The sequence below is a fragment of the Amblyomma maculatum genome, chromosome 6 (genome assembly GCF_055883805.1).
Source record: "Amblyomma maculatum isolate TAMU_Amacu chromosome 6, ASM5588380v1, whole genome shotgun sequence".
In the NCBI taxonomy this organism is placed as follows: domain Eukaryota; kingdom Metazoa; phylum Arthropoda; class Arachnida; order Ixodida; family Ixodidae; genus Amblyomma; species Amblyomma maculatum.
In genome coordinates this window covers 108,348,446-108,369,101 of record NC_139349.1, presented here as the reverse complement: position 1 = coordinate 108,369,101, position 20,656 = coordinate 108,348,446, and the positions used below count along the sequence as shown (strand labels likewise).

At 49.3% G+C, this 20,656-nt stretch overlaps 1 protein-coding gene across 1 annotated transcript in view; it reads right to left on the bottom strand.

Moving 5' to 3' along the window:
- Window positions 1-7,352: 7,352 nt before the first annotated feature.
- LOC146186541 (uncharacterized) overlaps window positions 7,353-20,656 on the bottom strand; it is a 28,741-nt gene continuing 15,437 nt past the window's right edge. Inside the window, exons 3-4 of the mRNA XM_084605709.1 lie at window positions 9,757-10,074; window positions 7,353-7,814 (exon numbers count right to left, since the gene is read on the bottom strand). Coding sequence (XP_084461835.1) covers window positions 7,599-7,814; window positions 9,757-10,074 — 534 coding nt within the window. The 3' untranslated portion in view covers window positions 7,353-7,598. The remainder of the gene's footprint in view (window positions 7,815-9,756; window positions 10,075-20,656) is intronic.

Here is a 20,656-nt window from a genome sequence, read left to right as displayed (position 1 = left end):
AGAAGAGAGTGTTTGAGAAAGGAGGTGCCAGCTTTCGTAAGAAAAAAAAAAAGGTTACGAAGTAAATTCAAATAAATCACCTGACAATGATTATAGTTTTGCACGCAAGGCTTCGCTCGATGGCCGCGCTCTATACTCGTATAGTTTTCAGCGGCGTCAATTTTACCCTGGCCTGTGATATGTCCCTGTTAAATATAAAAAAAACATGCTGAAAGAATAGATAAACATTATTTATAATGGAAACTTTCGGGCTTGTAAATTTGCGAATTCAGCTACGCCTTACGATGCGTTGATAGTGAGTGCGCAGCTTTTCTTAAAAGCTGCACGAGTGCTGTTGTGACTAACTTATAAATTTAGTAGCTCCAGAGAGCCTGGTGTGTGCTCTGCCTCTGCTATATTTATGGTGCCTAAAGGTGGGAGGGTAATGTGAGCTCCTTCATCGATCCTTCCTGGCAGTGCCGGCCTTTGGGTGGGCGATCAGTATGGTCGCACAGGGCGTCAGTATCAAGGGCCGGGGCGCGATGTACACGGAGTGCTCACTCCCCTTATCGCCTCTTCGCCCGGCCCCTTCCTTGTCCTTCACGAGAGACTTTATAGCTGTGTTCTCATTGAATTGAGGTAAACATGCTTGCTTGCACAACCGCAGAACCCCCAAAACTAAGGCCGTCAAGGGGGAATGGGCCTTGCCAGAAACTGCCTGGGTAGGCCTTGGGACGTGGCGTGTTTTCTGCTTTCTTTTATGGCACACTGCAGCATAGCTGTGCGAAATAGGAGGAATAGAGGGGGGGGGGGGTGTTGAAGAAACGTTACCGTGCTGTCTGCCCAGTGCCCGCCTCAGTTGCGTTTTGTTTTCCTTTGTCGCTTAAAATGTCTTTCAACTCACCCTGTGTATAATGACCGTTTTTTTGCTTTTCCCATGCTGCATGTTGAAAATGCCGTTAGAGCGCGCAGATTCGAAAACAAAGAAGCATGGTATTGAGCTCGAAAACGAATCTGAAGGTCTACTAGTTGCCTTGTTCATTTGCTTATTGAGAAGCGCAGACATTTGTGCTGTGAGTCAATAATGACTCGGTCACTGATTGATTGATTGATTGATTGGTTCACAGGAAGGGAAAGGCACAGTATCTGTCACACTTGTAGCTGTGGACACCTGAACCGCGCCGTAAGGGAAGGGAGGAAGGTGGGAGAGAAAGTGGATAGAGAGAAAGAGGAGCCGTAGTGGAGGGCTACGGAATAATTTGGACCACCTGGGGATCTTTAACGTGCGCTGACATCGCAACGGACGCCTCTTCGTTTCGCCTCCATCGAAACGCAGCCGCCGAGGTAGGGATCGAGCCCGGGTACTCCGGCACAGTAGTCGGGCGTCTTACCACTGCACCACCCCGGCGGGGCATTCGGTCACTGGAGAAATTAGTTTTGGGCGAAATAAATGGTCTGGTTTGTAGTGTTTAACGTCCCAAAGCGACTCAGGCTATGGGAGACGCCGTAGTGAAGGACTTAAGAAATTTCGACCACCTGTAGTTCTTTAACATGCACTGACATCGCACTGCACACGGGCGCCTTGGTTTTCGCCTCCATCGAAAAGCGGCCGCCGAGGCCGGAATTCGATCCCGCATCCTTGGGAACAGTAGCAGAGCGCCGTAACGCTGCGCCACCCCTGCGGGGTGAGGAAAGAAACGATTCTACTTATGAATGCTAGAAAAATATGGGTGGCCAAAGTTCAACTGGCTTTATGTTTGCCTGGGGAACGATTTTGCTCCTGTGTTGTTGCGATGTGCATGGATGCGACTGGGCACAAAATTTCGTGCAATGGTGTGGCTACTTCGGAGAGAGAGGCTGGGTATGGTTTGTCTGGAAGAACGTTAAAGCACCGTTTGTTATTATGTTGAAATCTCCATCCCCTGTTACAGACTGAAGAAAAACTAATATTCCCTATGACAACTCGCGGCTGCACATATGACTTCTCTTAAGCACCGTTCTGAGCAAGAAGATTTGTCAGAGGAAAGTAAGGTAGAAAATCCAAATTTACAACAGTGCAGTGAACGCTTTCAAGTAGAAAAAAAAACGGGAAAATGTCTGTTTAAAGTACAAGATAAAACCTACTTTTTTTTTTAACAGGGCCAAACTAATCTGATCTAGCCTAGCAAGCATCGAACGGCCTGTATGTAACATGACTTGAGCAGGTTGAGCTCATATTGGCAAAAATAATTTTTTCCCCGCTGAACTTGTTTGTGGTGAAAAGTTTTGAGTCAAACTTTCTTCCCACGAGTCCGTAGCCGAGGCACTATTATTCAGCACCGAAGAGCGCTGGTGCCCTGCGGTGCGGCACCAGGCTTGTAAGCGGGCGTCAGGCGCTTGCCAGCACCCGCTCCACGGCAGGAACCGCTCGCTACAGGGGCCGCGGATACTGCACCTAGAAGTCCGATCATAACACCTGAGAAGAAAAACATTAGGCAGTCGTACCAGTCAGTTGGCTGAAGACAGCGAACCGGTGGTCTTGTATTCACATCGATTTTGCAGGCCCGTTAGCCGGCAAGATGATACTAATATCGGTTGATGCCCACACGAAGTGCATTGAAGCAGTACCCTTGAAGCATGCGAATACAGCTAGTACCATCCGATGCTTAAGAAGCATGTTTTATCGGTTTGGCGGGCCACGCACAATCGTTTCCGATAATGGCACACAATTCACAAGTCAGGAATTCGCCACTTTCGTATCGAGAAACAATATCATGCACCTGCGCACTGCTCCTTTCCATCCCCAATCTAACGGAGCAGCAGAAAGAGCGGTTCGGACCGTGAAAGAGGGGTTGCGGAAAATGTGAGACGGACAGCTGGAAGATAACCTCATGCATTTGCTCTTCAGTTACAGGCAGACCCCACAAAGAGAAGAAGGTCCCCTTCCGAGATGCTTCTCGGCTATCAGCTACGTTCCAGGCTAGGCACATGTCTGCCACCCAGAGGTGCGGACTCCCGGAGGACGCTTACGACTGGACCGTCTCGCCAGGTAGCAGCGTATACGTGCAGGACTACGGCGCCGGCCAAAGATGGGTGCCTCGGAGTGTACAGAACACGCCGGGGGCGAGGATAACAACAGTGAACACGCCAACCGGAGCAGTGCAACGCCACGTGGACCACGTCCGCCGTCGTCAAGAGTTTACGCCAGGGACTGCGTCTGTAGAGGCCAATGCAAGTGCGCAGTTAGAAGGCGGTCCTGACAAGGCGACCAGTGCGGGTCTCCCACCTGTGCATACACCCAGGACCACTGATTTGGAGCAAGAATAAAGATATCTCAGCCACCAGCAGCCGACCAGAGCGAAGTACCATCTCCAGCAACAACGGAGCGTCCAGTGGTTCCGTCGGGATTCACTGACCCCCTGCAGCCCATGCTCAGACGATCGACTAGAATAAGAAAACCGGTACAACGGTTTCAATTTAAAGGGAGGAGAAATGTTGTATTTGTTTGGTTTGTGCTGCCCAGCGAAGGCAGCCGCGCACGTCCCCCATTGGCCATCATGCTTCGCTCCCTCTTCTGTAACCCTCTCAGTACGAGATGGTTTATAATCACGGTTCTGGGCAATAAACGCTGTTTGTTGCGCTCATCAACGCGACATACCACACCGCCGGCTTCTGGACTGGCGCCTGCTCGTCGAGAGCGCAGCTGTGGGGCGTGCACTTGAGAGCCGGCGCGCGGTGCGTGCCTTTTCGTTCATTTCCCGTGACCCTGGATCGCGGAAAGCCTGGCTGGCGCGGATTTCAAGTCGCCGGCACAACGCCGCGTCGGCAAGGCGAGCAACACTATTCCGAACCACAGATCATCCACGGTGTGTGTGTGTGTGTGTGTGTGTGTGTGTGTGTGTGTGTGTGTGTGTGTGTGTGTGTGTGTGTGTGTGTGTGTGTGTGTGTGTGTGTGTGTGTGTGTGTGTGTGTGTGTGTGTGTGTGTGTGTGTGTGTGTGTGTGTGTGTGTGTGTGTGTGTGTGTGTGTGTGTGTGTGTGTGTGTGTGTGTGTGCGTGCGTGCGTGCGTGCGTGCGTGCGTGCGTGCGTGCGTGCGTGCGTGCGCGCGCGCGCTGGGCTCTTGTGTAAAGGAGCGGAGGCCAGGAAGCTCATTCCCACGGGACTCGGGTTGTCCGGCAAGGGCGCACGTGACGACGGCTGCGGATTCGAACTCCATGGAATGTGCACGCGTGATGGGCGTACAGCACTACGGGTGTGAGGAGGAACTATGCTGGAGCCTATTGGCCCCGCCCAGAGAGAATTTACTTTGTCCCTATTGGCTTAACGATATGGTCCATTCCCACGGGACTCGGGCTGTCCGGCAAGGGCGCACGTGACGACGGCTGCGGATTCGAACTCCATGGAGTGTGCACGCGTGATGGGCGTACAGCACTACGGGTGTGAGGAGGAACTATGCTGGAGCCTATTGGCCCCGCCCAGAGAGAATTTACTTTGTCCCTATTGGCTTAACGATATGGTCTTTGTTTAGCGAGCCTATTTAACGAGCTGTCAGGGGTGATTTCGGGGGAAGAGACCAGTTGCAATAAACATGCTGTAAACTTCGTTCGACTCCGAGTAGTTCTACAAGGTGCTCAGCAGGCATACCTCAACAGACTGCCGGTCAGCGCAACCGAGCACGGCGGGTGAGAGGAGAACCCTTTCGAATGCCAGCAGCTGAACAGACCGTCGCCCTCAGGACGAGCACGACGGGTGACAGCTTGGAGAGCGGCTTCGAAACTTAACTCCGTTGTTCACTGCCGACCATCGCTCATGCTGCTGCACGGTTCGCGCTGGCTTTACTACACCCGGCTTTAACCAAGCTGTTACGAAGGCGTCTGAGTGCCCCCTAGGGGTGACGTGTCTTACTACAGAGTCCTGGGTGGATGGTTCTGATATCACCCTCCCACATGAAAAGAAAGGTCCGAGTTGGCAGCTCCTGCCAGCGGAACGCCAGGCAACTCTGTGTCCACTAAGCGCTCGACCATCTGAGCTGCTAGTTACCGCTTGCCGTCGCCATTCTGGGGATTTTTTTCGCTCACAATGGCGACGGCGATAATGGCGCCGGATCGTGTGGTCAACGGGGCACGTAGGTGAACAGACAAAAAACAGAACATATTACTAACATCGAATTTGAGAATGAACGGTCTCGCGAGGTGGTATCCGGTTAGTAGGTCACGAAAACCGCACCATGCTCGAGCTTCGAGCGCGTGACAAAGAATACTGCAGCGAGGCTTCATTATGACTGCTTGACGTGAAATAAGGCGGAGTCTAATCAAAGACGACGTCCTCTGGAGCCGTGGATTCGCTGAGGTTCCACTACTTGAAGTCGCGTCGCAAGAAAGCGGTCAATGGGGACTGCATCAAACAGGTCCTGGCGACTTGTACGGGACTCCCCCGCGGCGATGAATTGGCCGACTAGTTTACGCTACTTAGGATGACGAGATTTGGGAGAGATTTGGTTTGGATTTGCCTTCAAAGTGCCTCCTGTTCTTTAGTTATGTCTTTGTGCGGAGGTGGGAGGGAGAGCCTTTCAAGTCTATAATGCGTGGTAATGCCGTGGTATGAGTTGAGTTTCTCGATCGTTCCTCTTTCGTGCGAGCACTCGTCCCCAGATCGGCCGATAGATTCTCGAGCTATGCGGCGTGCTACTGCTGCGTCGTTACTGGGGTTAGACGAGTGAGCCGGAACCTGAATAAGCTCAATTTTTCATTTCTTTTGGGCAGTTTTTGAGGATTTCTGCTGCGATTGACGTGACATTCTACATTGGGCGAAGTTGTCAATGGCTGCTTTAGAATCGCTATTATTGCCGCTGTCGGGCTACTTAGCGCCAGGGGGATTGTTCTGTTTCGGCCATCTCTAAAGGGTCAGTTTCTATTGCGTGAACCGCCTGGTAACGTCATGACCAATCGTGACATCATCATTACGTAAATTAGTTGGTAGACATGGTCGTATGTGACGTCATAATGACGTCACATTCACTCACGAATTATCTTGACTTCACCAGGTGACGATGTCAGTCATCTCTGTCATTATCATCGCTATCACTAACTAATCACTAGTTAGGGAGTTACTCTCTATGGTAACCGCGCTGGCAATACGCTAGACAAGAACTGCTAGGCGTAGCTGTCTGGATGATTGACAGCTATAGTAGAACAGGGCGCCACATGAGCCATTAAAGACATTCGCCTTAAAATACGTGAAGTTTATGCTATTGCGGATGGGTATAGAGTTTGCACCTGTTGTTGATAAACTGCTTAATTACCGCTATATGGGATTTTCCAGGCTAGTTGTGGCACAGAGGGAAATTTAAGGGATTCTAACCTTCCTTTAGAGATAATAATTCCTGCTGGCTGCAATGTTCTAAATTTATGGATTAGATATGCTGCTTTATGTTTTCTGCCACCTGAAGATTTAAAGCCTGACTGGAGAATAAATAATTTAATATCTTTGAACTTATATTCTTTCTGATTGAAATGCTGGGAAATTGCTTTCGGGTGGTTTTTGCCTGTACCTGCCCGATGATCATTAAGTTAATTGATTTCCCTGCATCTACTATGCAGTGTTTATGACAGAAAGAGCATTCTAGAAGGTAAAGTTTGACGATGTGCAATTAAAGCCTGATTTTACGTGAAAAATGAAATCGCTTGCAGTGCTTTTACCCGCGGTGCTTCTAGCGTGTTTTTCCAAACATGTTTCCTTCTTTTCACTTTATACTTCGGTTGACCCTTAAACCCTTTTCTTCAACACATGGCAGGTGTAATTGTCCACTTGATCTGTTATTATTCCGTTTCTTAGTCCTCCCCTCCTTGCGGAAAGCTCTGAGAACTGTTGCATCTGCATTCTTTATCAGCACCCTTTGGAAGAAGGGCATGTCAGCATCGAGCCTTCTTTAGGTGCTGACTAATCATCCACCCCGGAGTGTAGTTTTTCCGGCTGCTGTCGCTTTTTTATGTTTTTTTTTTTTTCAGGTCACGCCACAGATTAAAAAGTTACTGCTTAAGCGAGTAGCAGTCTTCATGTATGCGAAGCTGGAACCGCAAGGAGATTCGGTTCACACCCTCAAAGTCTCCTTTTCATAGCTCGCTGCTAGCACCTACGCTCCGAAGTCTTATGTAGCACTAAGCAGCGGGGCTTTCGTAGGAGACACAACTCACACTTATTTAGCTACTGCAATCCGCAAAAAGAGTAGTTTGGCAATTGCCAACATATGACTATACGGCTGATCTTGCATTTGCATTCAGACATGCGGCAGGTGGTCATGCGTTTTTTTTTTCAGGACTATTAGAAATGATTGCCGTAGTAGCAAAAAATAGAAGAACTAATGGTACAAAAACGTCAGTAAAGCACACATAATATGCTACAATGAAAATCATTTATTTGAAAAAATTGAATACAAAAGGCAGGAAAGTGATGGAAAAATAGGCAGCATTGCACTTGAGCCGAAATATTATAGGGTTCGCTCAGTGCTCGTTGCTTGCGGCTTACATATTAAGAGAGTGGCGCAGTTGGAGGCTTTAGTAGATTACGCTTTCTCCGTGGTGCTGGAAATACACGAAGGAACCGGCAGCAAGGCCTCGAAGGCACATAGAGCCTTCGGTGAACTCAATCGAACTCAACTGAAACGCAAACGGAGTCGTTGGCGATGAAGCCAGAGAGCTCCAGCTCATTCCAGCTGACCATTCGAGTGCGCATCGCAGAGTTTGGGCCTTCAGGGGACGGCTTCTTGACGCACTCGAAGCGCTCCACGTCGTTCGGCACAGACGCCGGCAACGACATGTTCTTCCCCTTGTCAACAGGGTGGACGAGCGTCAGGGTCACCTGCGAACAGTCAGTGCATACAGCAGCATGCATGATAAATAATAACAAGCATATAATTTGAAATCTGCATCATGAAAATAATTCGAAGTAAGCGTTTAGCTACAACCATTACCTTGTCCAATAAAGAATATGTGAAAACAGTTCCTTTCTTTTTTTTTTTTTTAAAGAAATGAGTCCGAAACTGCGGTGAACATGAAGCCTTATATAAAAGCTAACAAGAAGCCGATGTTCTGCAGAAAGTTAGAAACATCTCGAGCAATTGAAAACAATATTACGATAGACCAGAGTGGGCTTTCGAATTACTGCCGGTTCAGACCGAACACTTTGATGTTGAGATGCCTTAGGCCATGAAAAGAGACATTGGAAAATGATTTCTTAGAGTGCGACAGTAAGAGCGGCTTGCTTTTTAATGCGAAAGCATTACATCGCTATGTTCACAGATTTCTGTCCGCAGACCGTCACCAAAATCGTGTCCGCAGCAGTTGTGAATAATTGAGAAGTGGTAGAGGTTAATGAATGGTGTCAATCGATATAGGGTGAAGTAATGTTGTGTCCGAAAAAATAATTAGGCCAATAAGTAATTAAGTAATTAATTACAGGTAAAAATGCAAAAGTAAAGACGAAAATGGTCTCAGCCACTGACTTGGCGCCACATTTGAGTGTATCAAATACTGACATGAATAATTACGTCAATTAGGGTCACGTCAAGATGTATAAAATACTAAATAGTTATTTAAATCAGTCAATTAAGCTGACGTCTAGTATGTGACGTCACGCAACCGGAAGTAGAGCCGAAAATTGGCATAGGAAGGGATTGGCACGCAATTTGGAAGTACCAAAGACTAAAATAGGTAAACAAAACGTGAATTAATGTGACGTAGAGGATGTGACGTCACGCGACCAGAAGTGAAGCCGAAAAAGGGCATAGGAAGGGATTGGCGCGCAATTTGAAAGTACCAAGGACTAAAATTGGTAAACAAGAGGTGAATTAAGCCACATGAAGCAACCACAATCAATCAACAGCAGCATCCTTGCTTTCGCATTACTCCAATGCAGATTCTGCAGTGCGCTTTATATTTCTGACAGAGGCCCGATTGTAAAGGTAAATGCACTCTTGCTGGGTGTTTCCGCAGAAGTTAGCAAAGTTCGACCTAAATGCACTCCACTTATATAGTGCTTCACTTCGCGAACTGAGCGGCGAAAAAGTATGACATCGAGGCACTTGTAGTTCCATGTGATGTGAGTACTAGTTCCTAAGGATATTTCATGGCAGCTTCTAAGGAAGTCTCAAGAGGGTTACAAAAGTGGGCCAGAATGAGTTTATAAAGCTGCCGTTAACTGTCCTCTGTGGCAAAATGTTTCAGCTTCACATCACCGCCCTATGAACAATAGTGAGTATCTTTGAAGTTGTACCAGCTGGTGCCGTACGGTTTAATGCAAAGAAGAATATAAACAGATACCGAGGTTAACAATAATGTTAGCTAGCGCTACCGCATGGACAAAAACCGACAAAAATTATTGTTAGCGTTCCACTAGCAGTTGAGCTTCATCCAGATCTAGCTTCGTTTGTTCTGTGGCAAGCTGCTAAAACTAAATAGAAACGCCTATTACGCACTCGTTGGACGCCCGTTGAAATCTGGTGTAGTAAATCGTAATTCATGCTCTTTCTTTCCTAGTGTTAGCATAGTGCAGGAGCAATTCCCTTCAAAGAACTGTCTTGATGTCTGCTTTGCATATAGTAGAGCGGTGCTCTCTTTATTTTCACATTGGTAAATGACGGAGCAGAATACTGTGATCTGACCAGTCCTTCAAAAGAAACACACCCTAAACGCCTGTGGTTTGTAGACAACCTAAATACAGACATAGACGTTGTATCCTCGCTCTTAAATATACGCACCGGCCAGCAACTGGCGAACGGCGCTCCCAAAAGCGGCAGCCTCACCTGTCGACTGAAGGGCCACGTGACGAAGCTGTCCCAGCTCCCAGCGCAGAACACCACTCCCAGGGCGAGACAGATCCGCTCGTCGTTTGTGACGATTTTGCTATCCAGCATGATCGTGTACCCAGCCAGATTGAACGCTGGGGTGACCTCTTGAGCCGTCATGCCGGCGCATAGCGAAGATTTGCGCTTGTAGATCCCGCTGAGGCACACGTAGACCCTGTCCACAGTGCGACTCCCACCGTGCATGTCGGAGTCAGCCGCCGAAGGCAGGTGCACTTTGGCCAACTGGCTTGTGGCAATGCTCTCGTGGAGTGTGACCTGCGGGAGCACCACGTCTCTTTGCATAAACAGGTCGTTGTACACGGTTCTCACCTGGCTTCTTCACAGCCAACTTTCCCTTACCGGCCAGCTGCCTCGAATCTTAACGGAAGCTGACCTGCGAGTGCGAGCTGAGGAAACTGGGCTGACACACGAAACAAACAGGTGAATGCTGTCTCAAGACTTTTTCAGAGTAGCCCTGTGCGCTCTCTGTGAGGAAAGTGATAAAAACGAAGAAATAGTCATTTTGTTTGTTTAATTTGAACACATGAACTCCGCCTTTAACGGTGTGACTCGAGGGAGTTAATGTCTTCCGAGAGACCGCTGGTTCCGTTCTCTCTCTTAAATGCACTTTGCAACAAGCATAATCACTAGTCCCTTAATTTGTGATATTCTCTCACACCCCCTTTAGCACCTGTAAGCTTTATGCTAAATAATGCTAAGCACCCCCTTTAGAACCTGTAAGCTTTATGCTAAATAATGCTAATCAAGTCGCACGAAAGTCCCTGCGTTACCTAGGGGCATGTCCGGATGGGAATGCAAGGGTCGGAAGGTTCTATTCTCTTCGCCACCCTTCTGAAATGAGAAACCACGTTCGCAACTACTGCCAAATCGTCCGTGTCGCGTGGTCGCGAGCGTCGTTTAATCCTATGCGATCAATCACTTCCCTGGCACGTAAGCTGTCACTTTCCAGAGCCATGCTCGTGGTTTGTCGCTCATAGCGCTGACGTCTGACTGTCTGTAGAATGGGGCCTTTTGTTGCCGTTGAGTTAAAATCATGATCTTTGAAGAATGCGGATGCCTTTGTTCTTTCTTTTCTTTCTTTTTTGATAGAGATATACATCAAAAAGCTCGTTAAACTTGCTGTTGCGGTTGTTCGGCAAAGCACTACAGCACGCCGCATACCATTGCCTATGTTGTACCCTGTTATAATTTGGTGAATAAAAACTGTCAGCGTAAAACGGGGGCGCCGGGCACAGACGCAGGTCACGGGCTCTTGTGTGCGATTCCTATCAATGCGAATGCACTATATTGGCCCCATTACGAGATAAGGCAGCGTCGTGTACGGAGGACGGTACAAAAAAGCACAAGCATGCCTCTGGCGGGTGATTTACTGAAGCTACAGATTGCAGGCTCGAAGATCACATATCTGTCTCTCTGTCCGCTCATCCCCACGAGTTCCTCGTGCAAAGGGTAGTTGGCAGGTGACATGGCAAGACAGAGATTGGTCTGCTGTTTATGTGACGTCACGCGGCCACATGACAGAAGGAGGTGGTGGTGGTGGTAAAAACTTTTATTTGAAGTAGAGGTGTGAACCTCCTAGGGTGACACACATACTAGTTGGTGTCCCTAGTCCGGGACCCCATTGGTCGAAGCCGCCATCCTGGCTCTCTGAACCAAATCCTTTTGGGCTTGAAGGTCTGAGCAGCCAAGCAGGGCCGCCTCCCAGTTCTCTCGCGTAGGGTTAGGGTCGTGTTATGTATGCGCACAACTGCAACTCTGCTTCACATCCTGTGGCCGCCTCAATCCTAACAAGGCTCCAGACAGCGCCACCTACGTAACCGCGACCCAAGTTCAAATCCTGAATAAACCTTCTTAGTTCCTTTTCTGTTCACAACTGGGCTGGTCCGTGTCGTCAGTCTCTCCGACATTAACCTACATAACATGATGTCAGAATAACCTAGAACCCCGTAAATATGGCCAGTGTGTTTCTGCAACCACCTCCTCACTTCGAGCACGGCGACAACCCGCACCAGGCATGGGAAGGCTGGAAAGACGCCTACAACATCTACGAACTCGCATGTGAGTACGCCAGCAAGCCTCCCGCTACTCGCAAGGCCCTACTCCTCCATGTTCTCGGACCCCGCGGCCGCCGCGTCGCCCAGACATTCCCCCCTCAACCTCCGAGCGCCGACGGCGCGCAGACGCCGGATCAAGTTACGTACCTCCTCGAGCAGTTCGACGCTCTGTAAAAGCCATACAAAAACGTAATACAGGTGTCGGCTGTCTTCAATGCAACAAAAAGCAAACCAACCGTTCGACGACTTTGTAACTGACCTCCGGAGGCAAGCAGAAAAATGCGACTTTGGAGAAAAAGCAGAGAGGCTCATAGGGGACCGCATCGTTGTCGGAATTAGAGACGCAGCATTGAGGGAGCGACTTTTCCGTGAACGGGACCTCACGCTTGACAAAATAATTACAACGTGCAAAGCAGCAGAGATTTCTAAGAAGCACGTAAAAGACCTGCAAGAGCCCAAGCTTGAAGTGCAAGCCATAAACAATCAGAAAAGATGGAACTCGTCAAAACTACCAGCTTCGAGGACCCCGCATTCGATCCCGCAGCAGAAGCAGCAACGCAAATGCTCGCGCTGTGGAACAACGCACAAGCCGCGCGCCTGCCCCGCTTACGGTCACAACTGTTACGCCTGCGGTAAATTCGGGTATTTTTCGAGCATGTGTAAACAACGCCAACGAGGCAGCAACTCAAGTCAGCGAATCGGGCTCCTTGAAGGTCCTCAGCAGCAGGATCAGCAACAAGAATTCTTCCTGGAGAGCCTCGATCTAACAACGTAAACAGTGCCTCAGAATGGTTCGAAACAGTCTGCGTGAATGGTCACAGCATCGGGTTCAAGTTGGACACCGGCTCCGACGTGAACATCATGCCCATGCATCAAATCAGAAACTGGCGTATGCAACCAGACATGAAGCCGACGCATGCACGAGTGACGACGTACAGCGGGCAGGAACTTCCTATATATGCTGAATGCCAACTGAAATGCTCAGCGAGCGAAAACTCCTGCATCTTGAATTTCCTCGTCGTCAAACAGCCGCTAAAGCCAATCTTAGGCGCCGACGCAAGCAAGGCATTGCAGCTCATCAAAAGAGTACAGCCGCAGCGAACAACTGTAGCTGCATGCACAGCAACCCAGACCATAAGGAACGTGCTCGACGACTTTTCTGATGTATTTGAAGGCATTGGGAAATTGCCTGGGGTGTGCTCTACACAACTAAAAGAAGGAGTGGTTCCTACGGTGTCAGCTCCACGCCGAGTACCCTGCGCAATAGAGCACAAAGTGAAGGCCGAACTGCAACGGATGGAAGAGAACGGCATCATAATGAAGGTGACAGAGCCTTCCGAGTGGGTTCACCCAGTTGTCATTATTCACAAAAAAAGATGGCAACGTAAGGCTGTGTTTGGACCCTCGCAACCTTAACGTAGCTGTGAAAAGACAGCACTATCAGGTTCCAGTCCCTGAAGAGTTATTTGCAACGCTGAATGGTACTAAGATTTTCTCTGTTCTCGATGCTAAAAGTGCATTCTACCAGCTGGTCTTAGACGAGCCAAGCTCGCGCTTGTGCACTTTCACGACGCCCTGGGGACGCTATCGTTTCCTTCGGGTTCCATTTGGCCTTGCAACAGCTCCTGAACTTTTCCAACAAGCCATAGACAGGGTGTTTGAGCAGCAACCAATTGTCAAGCCCTATTTTGACGACATCCTTGTGGCATCAAGAAACCTTGAAGAACATGCGGGCGACCTGAGACAGGTGCTGACCATCGCCAGAGCCAACAACCTGAAACTTAACAAGGAAAAGCTCCAGCTGGCTTTGACGTCCATTACATACCTTGGACACCAACAATCATCCCATGGGATTGCTCCAGACCCAGCAAAGGTGACAGCCATCGAGTCTATGCCACTGCCAACAAACAAGCAAGAACTGCAGAGATTTCTTGGAATGGTTACCTACTTGACGAAATTCATTGCCAACTTTTCGGAACTCACAAGCCCCCTTCGTGAACTACTGAAGACGGATGTTCACTGGCACTGGACGCAACAACATACCGACATCGTCAAGCTCGTGAACTCAAGGTTGATTACGGCACCCGTTCTTCGCTATTTTGATCCATCAAAGCCCGTGACAATTTCTACGGACGCCAGCTCCTACGGAATGGGATCAGTCTTACTGCAAGAAGGCAGACCCGTGGCCTACGCTTCAGCAGCTCTCACAGCCACCCAGCAGCAGTATGCGCAAATCGAGAAAGAACTGCTAGCCGTCGTGTTTGCGTGTGCAAGATTTCATTACTACACGTTCGCACGAGAAGTGACCATACAGTCTTTTTCCCGCCATCGATGTCGAACAGATGGGGTCAGAGCCGCCCCTGCCCGGATCCGGCGCACTGTCACCTCCTCCTGCCGAGTAAGACTACGGGGGAGAGGGTGCGAACACGGAGGAATGAGAGCGCGTGTTCGGTGGCGCAGAACTTGCGAATCGGAAACGTGGGACAGGAACGGATCTGGGGGAAGAGGGGAAGGTGGTGGATCGGCTGATGTGTTTATATGCGTCATAGCATCTGCTTGTATGTTATGGGGATCGCGAGCATGGCCGCGAATCCAGTGTATGCGAATAGGACATGGGTACTTTGAACATAGCAAATGTATAGACTGTGTTATTTGGAATGTGCGTCGAACGGCCTTAAGCTCTTTAAGGGCAGTGAGAGAGTCTGTGTAAAGATGAACTGCATTGAATGTAGGAACTGGTGGGAGGGAATGTATAGCATTGTAAATTGCTTGGAGTTCCAGTGCCAGAGGGGTGCACGTATCCGCGGTATATGTCACGTGAGTGTTGAGATGCGGATGAGAGGGACTATACACGGCAGTAACTCCTCGCTCTGCAGTATGTGATGCATCGGTATATAATATGCACCCTTCAGGCAGATGTGCGGATGATACCGACGGGGAAGCAGTGGGGCGATTGTCCGTGAGCTGGCAGTACGACCATGGAGGTAGTGTCTTTAAATGATGTAATTGTAAAGACTGTTTGCGAGCTCTGTTTGCCGTCCGCTGATCAACGAGTTCAGTGAGCGTATTTAGCTGGGCATACTCCTGAAGTACTGGTATGGGTGTTAGGCGGGGGAGGTACGTTATTGCACGCATAGCCTCACGATTGATGGCCTCAAGGGAGTCCCACTGTCTGCGGGTGAGACGTTGAAACTGTGCCTGGTATATTATACGTGGCTGGGGTACAGAGCTAACAAGCTGGCGGGCCGTGTGAGCACGCGCGCCGCCAGAGCGCATAGCTATGCGACGAATGAGACCTAAAGTAGCGTGAGCGGTCTTACGGATGGCTGTCAGCCACGGTGTGCCAGTCCCAGAGGAATGTAGAAGAAGACCAAGAATGCGAACGGTTTGTACCTGAGGAATTGGGGTATTATCTATCATAAAATTTATATTGGGAGCTTTCCGTAAGCCAGCTTTATTTCCAATTCGAATGAAACAGGATTTTGTATGCGAAAGAGTTAGGCCCAAAGGAGGGAGGCGAAATGTCAATATATCCAGCGCATGCTGGAGGGCCGCCTGATGGACAGACGTATCTGGGTGACAGCACCATAAGGTTATATCATCGGCATACGCAAGCACCCGTATAGAAGGGATGACCTCTAGGGCTCGAATAAGTGGAATGAAGGCCACATTAAATAAAGTAGGGGCGAGAACGGAGCCCTGGGGCACTCCTCTGTTTGAGGGGAAGTGACCAAAGGGCTTTCCATGGACACGCACACTGAATGTTCTATTTGTTAGAAAGGCGTGAATGGCGAGGAGAAACCTGTGAGGAAGACCAAGAGTTTGTAGGGAGGCAAGAATGGCTGAGTGAAGGATGTTATCATATGCCTTTGTTATATCTGTAGCGATCACAGTTCTAACAAGATGACTGTGCGGAGAGTGGTGAAGCACGTCAGCAGCCAACGTAGCAAGACCGTCCTCCGTTCCTATTTGCGGGCGGAAGCCAATTTGGGATTCTGGATAACAATCATGGGATTCCAACCACCACGATAAGCGAGTGGCGAGAATGTTTTCGTAAAGCTTGCAGATTGTTGGCGTCAGGGAAATTGGACGAAGGGCCGAGAGAGAAACTGGAGGATGACCTGACTTCGGTATTGGAACAACAATAGAATGCTTCCACTCGTCCGGCATGACACCAGAATGCCACACGTCATTGAATGCATCAAGCAGGGCCTGCAAAGCAGTCCCTTCCAAGTTGCGGAATAAGGAGTTAGGTATGCCGTCGTGGCCGGGAGCAGAGTTAGATTTGAGGCGTTCAATGGAGGCCAGCAGCTCTGCCATGGTTAGGTCAGAAGTAATCTCATCGGGGGGTTCGGTAACCGGTAAGCAAGGTGGAGAAGTTGAGGTGGAATCATAGTGGGGAAAAAACTGTCTGGCCGCCTGTTTTGCAAATGTGTCCTCATCTACATTCATAGCAAGGCGAATGCTCTCTGTGTAATCAGAAACTTGAGAAGAGCGCTCCATGGCGTGAAACACTCTCCAAAGTTGTCGATTACTCTGCTTGGAGGACAGGCGCTCACACCATGAAGCCCAACGTTGCCTTGCTAGACGCTTTTCATACCGCCTCGCACGCGCGGTAGCCCGGTGAAGAGCGGGGATAGCCGATGGGTCATCGGGGTTACGAGCAGCATAATGATCTGCCTGGCGACGCAGAGCCCAAAGATTCAGGAGGTGGATGTCCGGGTTTGGCTCGTCTTCATTTACAGTGGTGGTAATCGTGTGGGACGCAAGAACAGCAGAGAGAGTAGACAATGCTGATGATGGGGTGAAATCAGATAAGCGATTGTCTGCGCGTACAGAGTCCCAAGATGTTATTCGTACGCTACGGCGTATTTTACGTATCCGCGAAGGAGTGAGAGAGATAAAGATAGGACTGTGATCACTACCCCAGGTATCTGGTTCAACAGCCCAACGAGGGCTACCAGGGCCTAACCACCAAGTCAAATCAGGTGAATAAGGCCCACCTCGTGGACGGGTAGATGTATGCGGGTGGTTTAAAAGGTGAAAAGAATTATCTGAAAAGCTTCCCTGGATGTGTGCACCCCTGGGAGAATCCGATGGGTAACCCCACGAGGTGTGTGCGCCATTGAAGTCTCCACCGACTAGAATAGAGATACCCGAGTAGGTACAACGCAGAAAACGAACCCATCCAAGATTAGGAGATGCGGAACCAGGACGGCCATAAAAGGAAACTAGTATAAGTGGCGTGCGTACAGGCTTAACTAGGAGTGCTACCACCTCTTGGCGTGTGTTACACCAGCGTGAAAGGTCGATCGGTGTGTGGGGAACTGAAGTGTGAATATAAATTGCAGATTTACCTGGGCTGTGGGAAGAGGTGATGCAACGGCGATCAGGAATGGAAGGTGAATGGTAAGCGCAGAATCCTGAAAGGCGAGGAAGTGAGTTATGCTCTTGAAGTAAGAAGGCCCACGCCTTTAGCTTTTTGTCGCGAAGACCTACCAGTGACTGACAGGTGCCCTCACTGTGACACTCCACCTGACGTCTGCGATGTGCGCCACTTGTTGTGGACGTGTCCATCAACAACGCACATCAGGCAACGGATAATCATGAAGGTGGGCCTGCGGTGGAATCGCGATAGTGATTATGACAAATGGACAATGGACAATCGCTATACTGCCAACCTTCTCGAATTCATAAGCACAACTGGACTGCACTCCTTCTTTTAACTTTCTATCTCCTGCATCCCATTCCCCCTTTCTCAACTTATGCCTTGTGGCAAACTCTACGAAAAAATAAAAAAAAAAAAAGTGACCATACAGTCGGATCACAAACCTCTGATTGGCCTGCAGAATAAGGACCTGAACAAAGTGTCACCCCGACTTCAAAGGCTACTACTGCGCCTCCAGCGGTACACCGTGACTCTGTCTTACGTTCCGGGAAAACAACTAGCAGTTGCAGATGCCTTATCAAGAGCTCCCGATGGGTCAACAAGAATGGAAACAGCAGATCACGATCCCGGACTTGACGTTTCAAGTTTGGTTCAAGCAACTCCTAGCAGACATAACACGCCCTTCTTTAACAAAAATTGAGAAGGTCCTACTGCCCAAACTTCGCCGGAAGACTACGAGGTAATCGACTCAAGCACTCCTCAACAGAACCCAGAATATCCGGTCCTTCCTACCCAACCACTTCAAGTACCTTCTCGCCCACCTCATACTACTCGATCAGGAAGGATCAAGCCTCCTGTACGTTATCCGAGCCCAATCAGTGACTTCAGATAACCAGGATATTCCGTGTGCAACCTTCTCAATTTTTGTTAAAGAAGGGCGTGCTATGTATGCGCACAACTGCAACTCTGCTTCTCATCCTGTAGCGCCATCTCTACGTGGCCGCCTCAATCCTAACAAGGCTCCAGACAGCGCCACCTACGTAACCGCGACCCAAGTTCAAATCCTGAATAAACCTTAGTTCCTTTTCTGTTCACAACTGGGCTGGTCCGTGTCGTCAGTCTCTCCGACATTAACCGACATAACAGGTCGGAGGTTAAAGCTGAATTTTTCTGACAGGCCCACATCATGTGGTAGGTATCTCCTACTTCGCCACAGTGTTGGCACGTGCCGGTCATCTTGGGGTCAAAGGGTTTCATAATAGGATGAGGAGTTGGCCCTCATCCTGTTCCATGGAGTCTGCGGGAGGTACCTGGGAGATGAGTGCTCGGCCAGCCGCATTCGTGCGCCCTCATTTCCCCCTGTGTTTTTTTCAATAAACTTCAGTTGTGAGTTCAGCGCTCGTCCTGTCCGTTCTTCTCCTCCGTGCACGTCTTTTGCGCTGTTTTTCTATCATTTCCCCCTAGACCCTAGTGACCAGGAGTCCAGATAAAATGTTTTGTCGGAGGATCTGCTTGCCCCATGCTCACTCGCAGTATTCTTTCTGCCAGAGGTGTCACCCAGCCGGCCTCATAGTTCCGGCACGCCCCTCGTGAATCTGTACTAATATATTTGGACGAGCAGTTGGAAGCAGCCGAGGCAATGGCCACTTCCTCCGCCTGTGTCGGGCCAGGAGCTTTGAATACGAGACCGTCCACCTGTCGGTGTTGGTGAACTACTGCAGCCGTGTCCCACCCCCTGCTATATGGGCCGGCAATGCCCACGGAATGCACGCCGTCTTTTCGACCGTAATGGCGTTCGAGGACACGCGTCTGCGCCGTTCTTCGGCCCTCATGTTCTTCTTTATTTATTTTCGTGGGAATTAGTGTGACTGTGGCGCGGCGCCATAGTTCAGCTACCCGCACTCACTCCTGTATGCGTGCATTGTGTTGTGTATGTAGAATGTCAAGCAGTGTTTGACCAGAGCGTGTTTGGGCTAATCGTATGTACTGGTTTGTGAGGTGAGCTTTTTAAGTTCCTGGTGGGTATTGATTACTCCTAGAGCCATAAGTCGAGTGTTCGACGTGGTTATTTGGAGGTCTAGTGCTCTCTTTATCAGTTTTCGTATGATGACGTCTATGCTGTCGTTTTCGTGTTTGCGACGGTGACGGTAGAGTACCGAGTAGAGTATTCTACTGATGACGAAAGCATGTGCCAGTCGTAAGGCATCTTTGCTCCGTAAGGGGGAAGTTAAGCTGCTTTGTGCGTACCTGCAGTATGCTTTTCATACGAGCCGACACGACACCGCCGTCGCGGTTGAAACGTCCGTTCACAGACACGCCGGAAGGCGTCCGCGGGAGGACCGATTGACCGAGCGTCTTTTCGTCGCGCCGCCGCTAAGCCGGAGGACACGGACTTTGCAAGTTCTAGGAAGAGCGGGGGTGCGAGACGGCGGCGATCTGCTAACGACGCTGCTCATTCGCTTTGATGATCTTAATGCGAGAACGCGGCAAGGTGTACAGTAAATGTGGGTAGCATGTGACATTTTGTGTTTTTTTCTTTCGTTTTGTGGAAAGGGTTTCACTCACACTGCTGAAGTTGCACGTGGCCACGAACCAATCATGTTGAAGTTAGTGGCGATCGGACGTAATGGAAATGTGGGCTGGACATGGAGGGCTTAAAGCCAAGCCCGAGAGACCAGTCTGATGTTCTGAGCTATGGCTTGATGTGTACATCTTCGGCTAGGCCGAGCTAGCCAGATACATGTATCTTTTGCCTAACCTTGCTGTAAATATTGCCAAGTTTTGTATATAAACTTCAGTTAATCTCTTTGTAACTCTCAAGTGTCGTTATCCATATTTAGTCGTCTCTGATTACCGTCTTGGACGGGGCGCACTTGTGGTGCAATTTGCCACGTCTTCAAGTCACCGAGAAGAACCTAATTTCGAGAAGAACAACGAAAATTCACCAAGGCTTTTGTACTTCGAACGACCAATGATTATATTGAAATTCATTTCAACGAAACATGCTGCCGGACAAATATTTAGTCTACAAAGATGCTCAAATTAATTAGATTAACGTGTTTCTATACTAAAAATACTTCAAAGAGCGCCACTCTGCCAGTGCTTGAGACTCCACTACAGAACCTCTTACTTTACGCTGTCACTCTCACCTTCCTCCTTTCCGTTAAGGCGCAGTTAAGGTTTTCACAGGAAAAGTGTGACAGATACTGCACTTTTCATTTCTTTTAAGCCACTTCATTAATTTATTTAAGATTACCACTCTTCAGAGGGACCAAAAGCGGCGTCATGTTCTTGAGGCTGGATCTCCTGGCATTGAGCTTCTGAGTACAAAGTCGCGAGCTGAAATCCCGGTCATGACGGCCGCGTTTTGATGGAACCAAAGTGTTAAAGACAT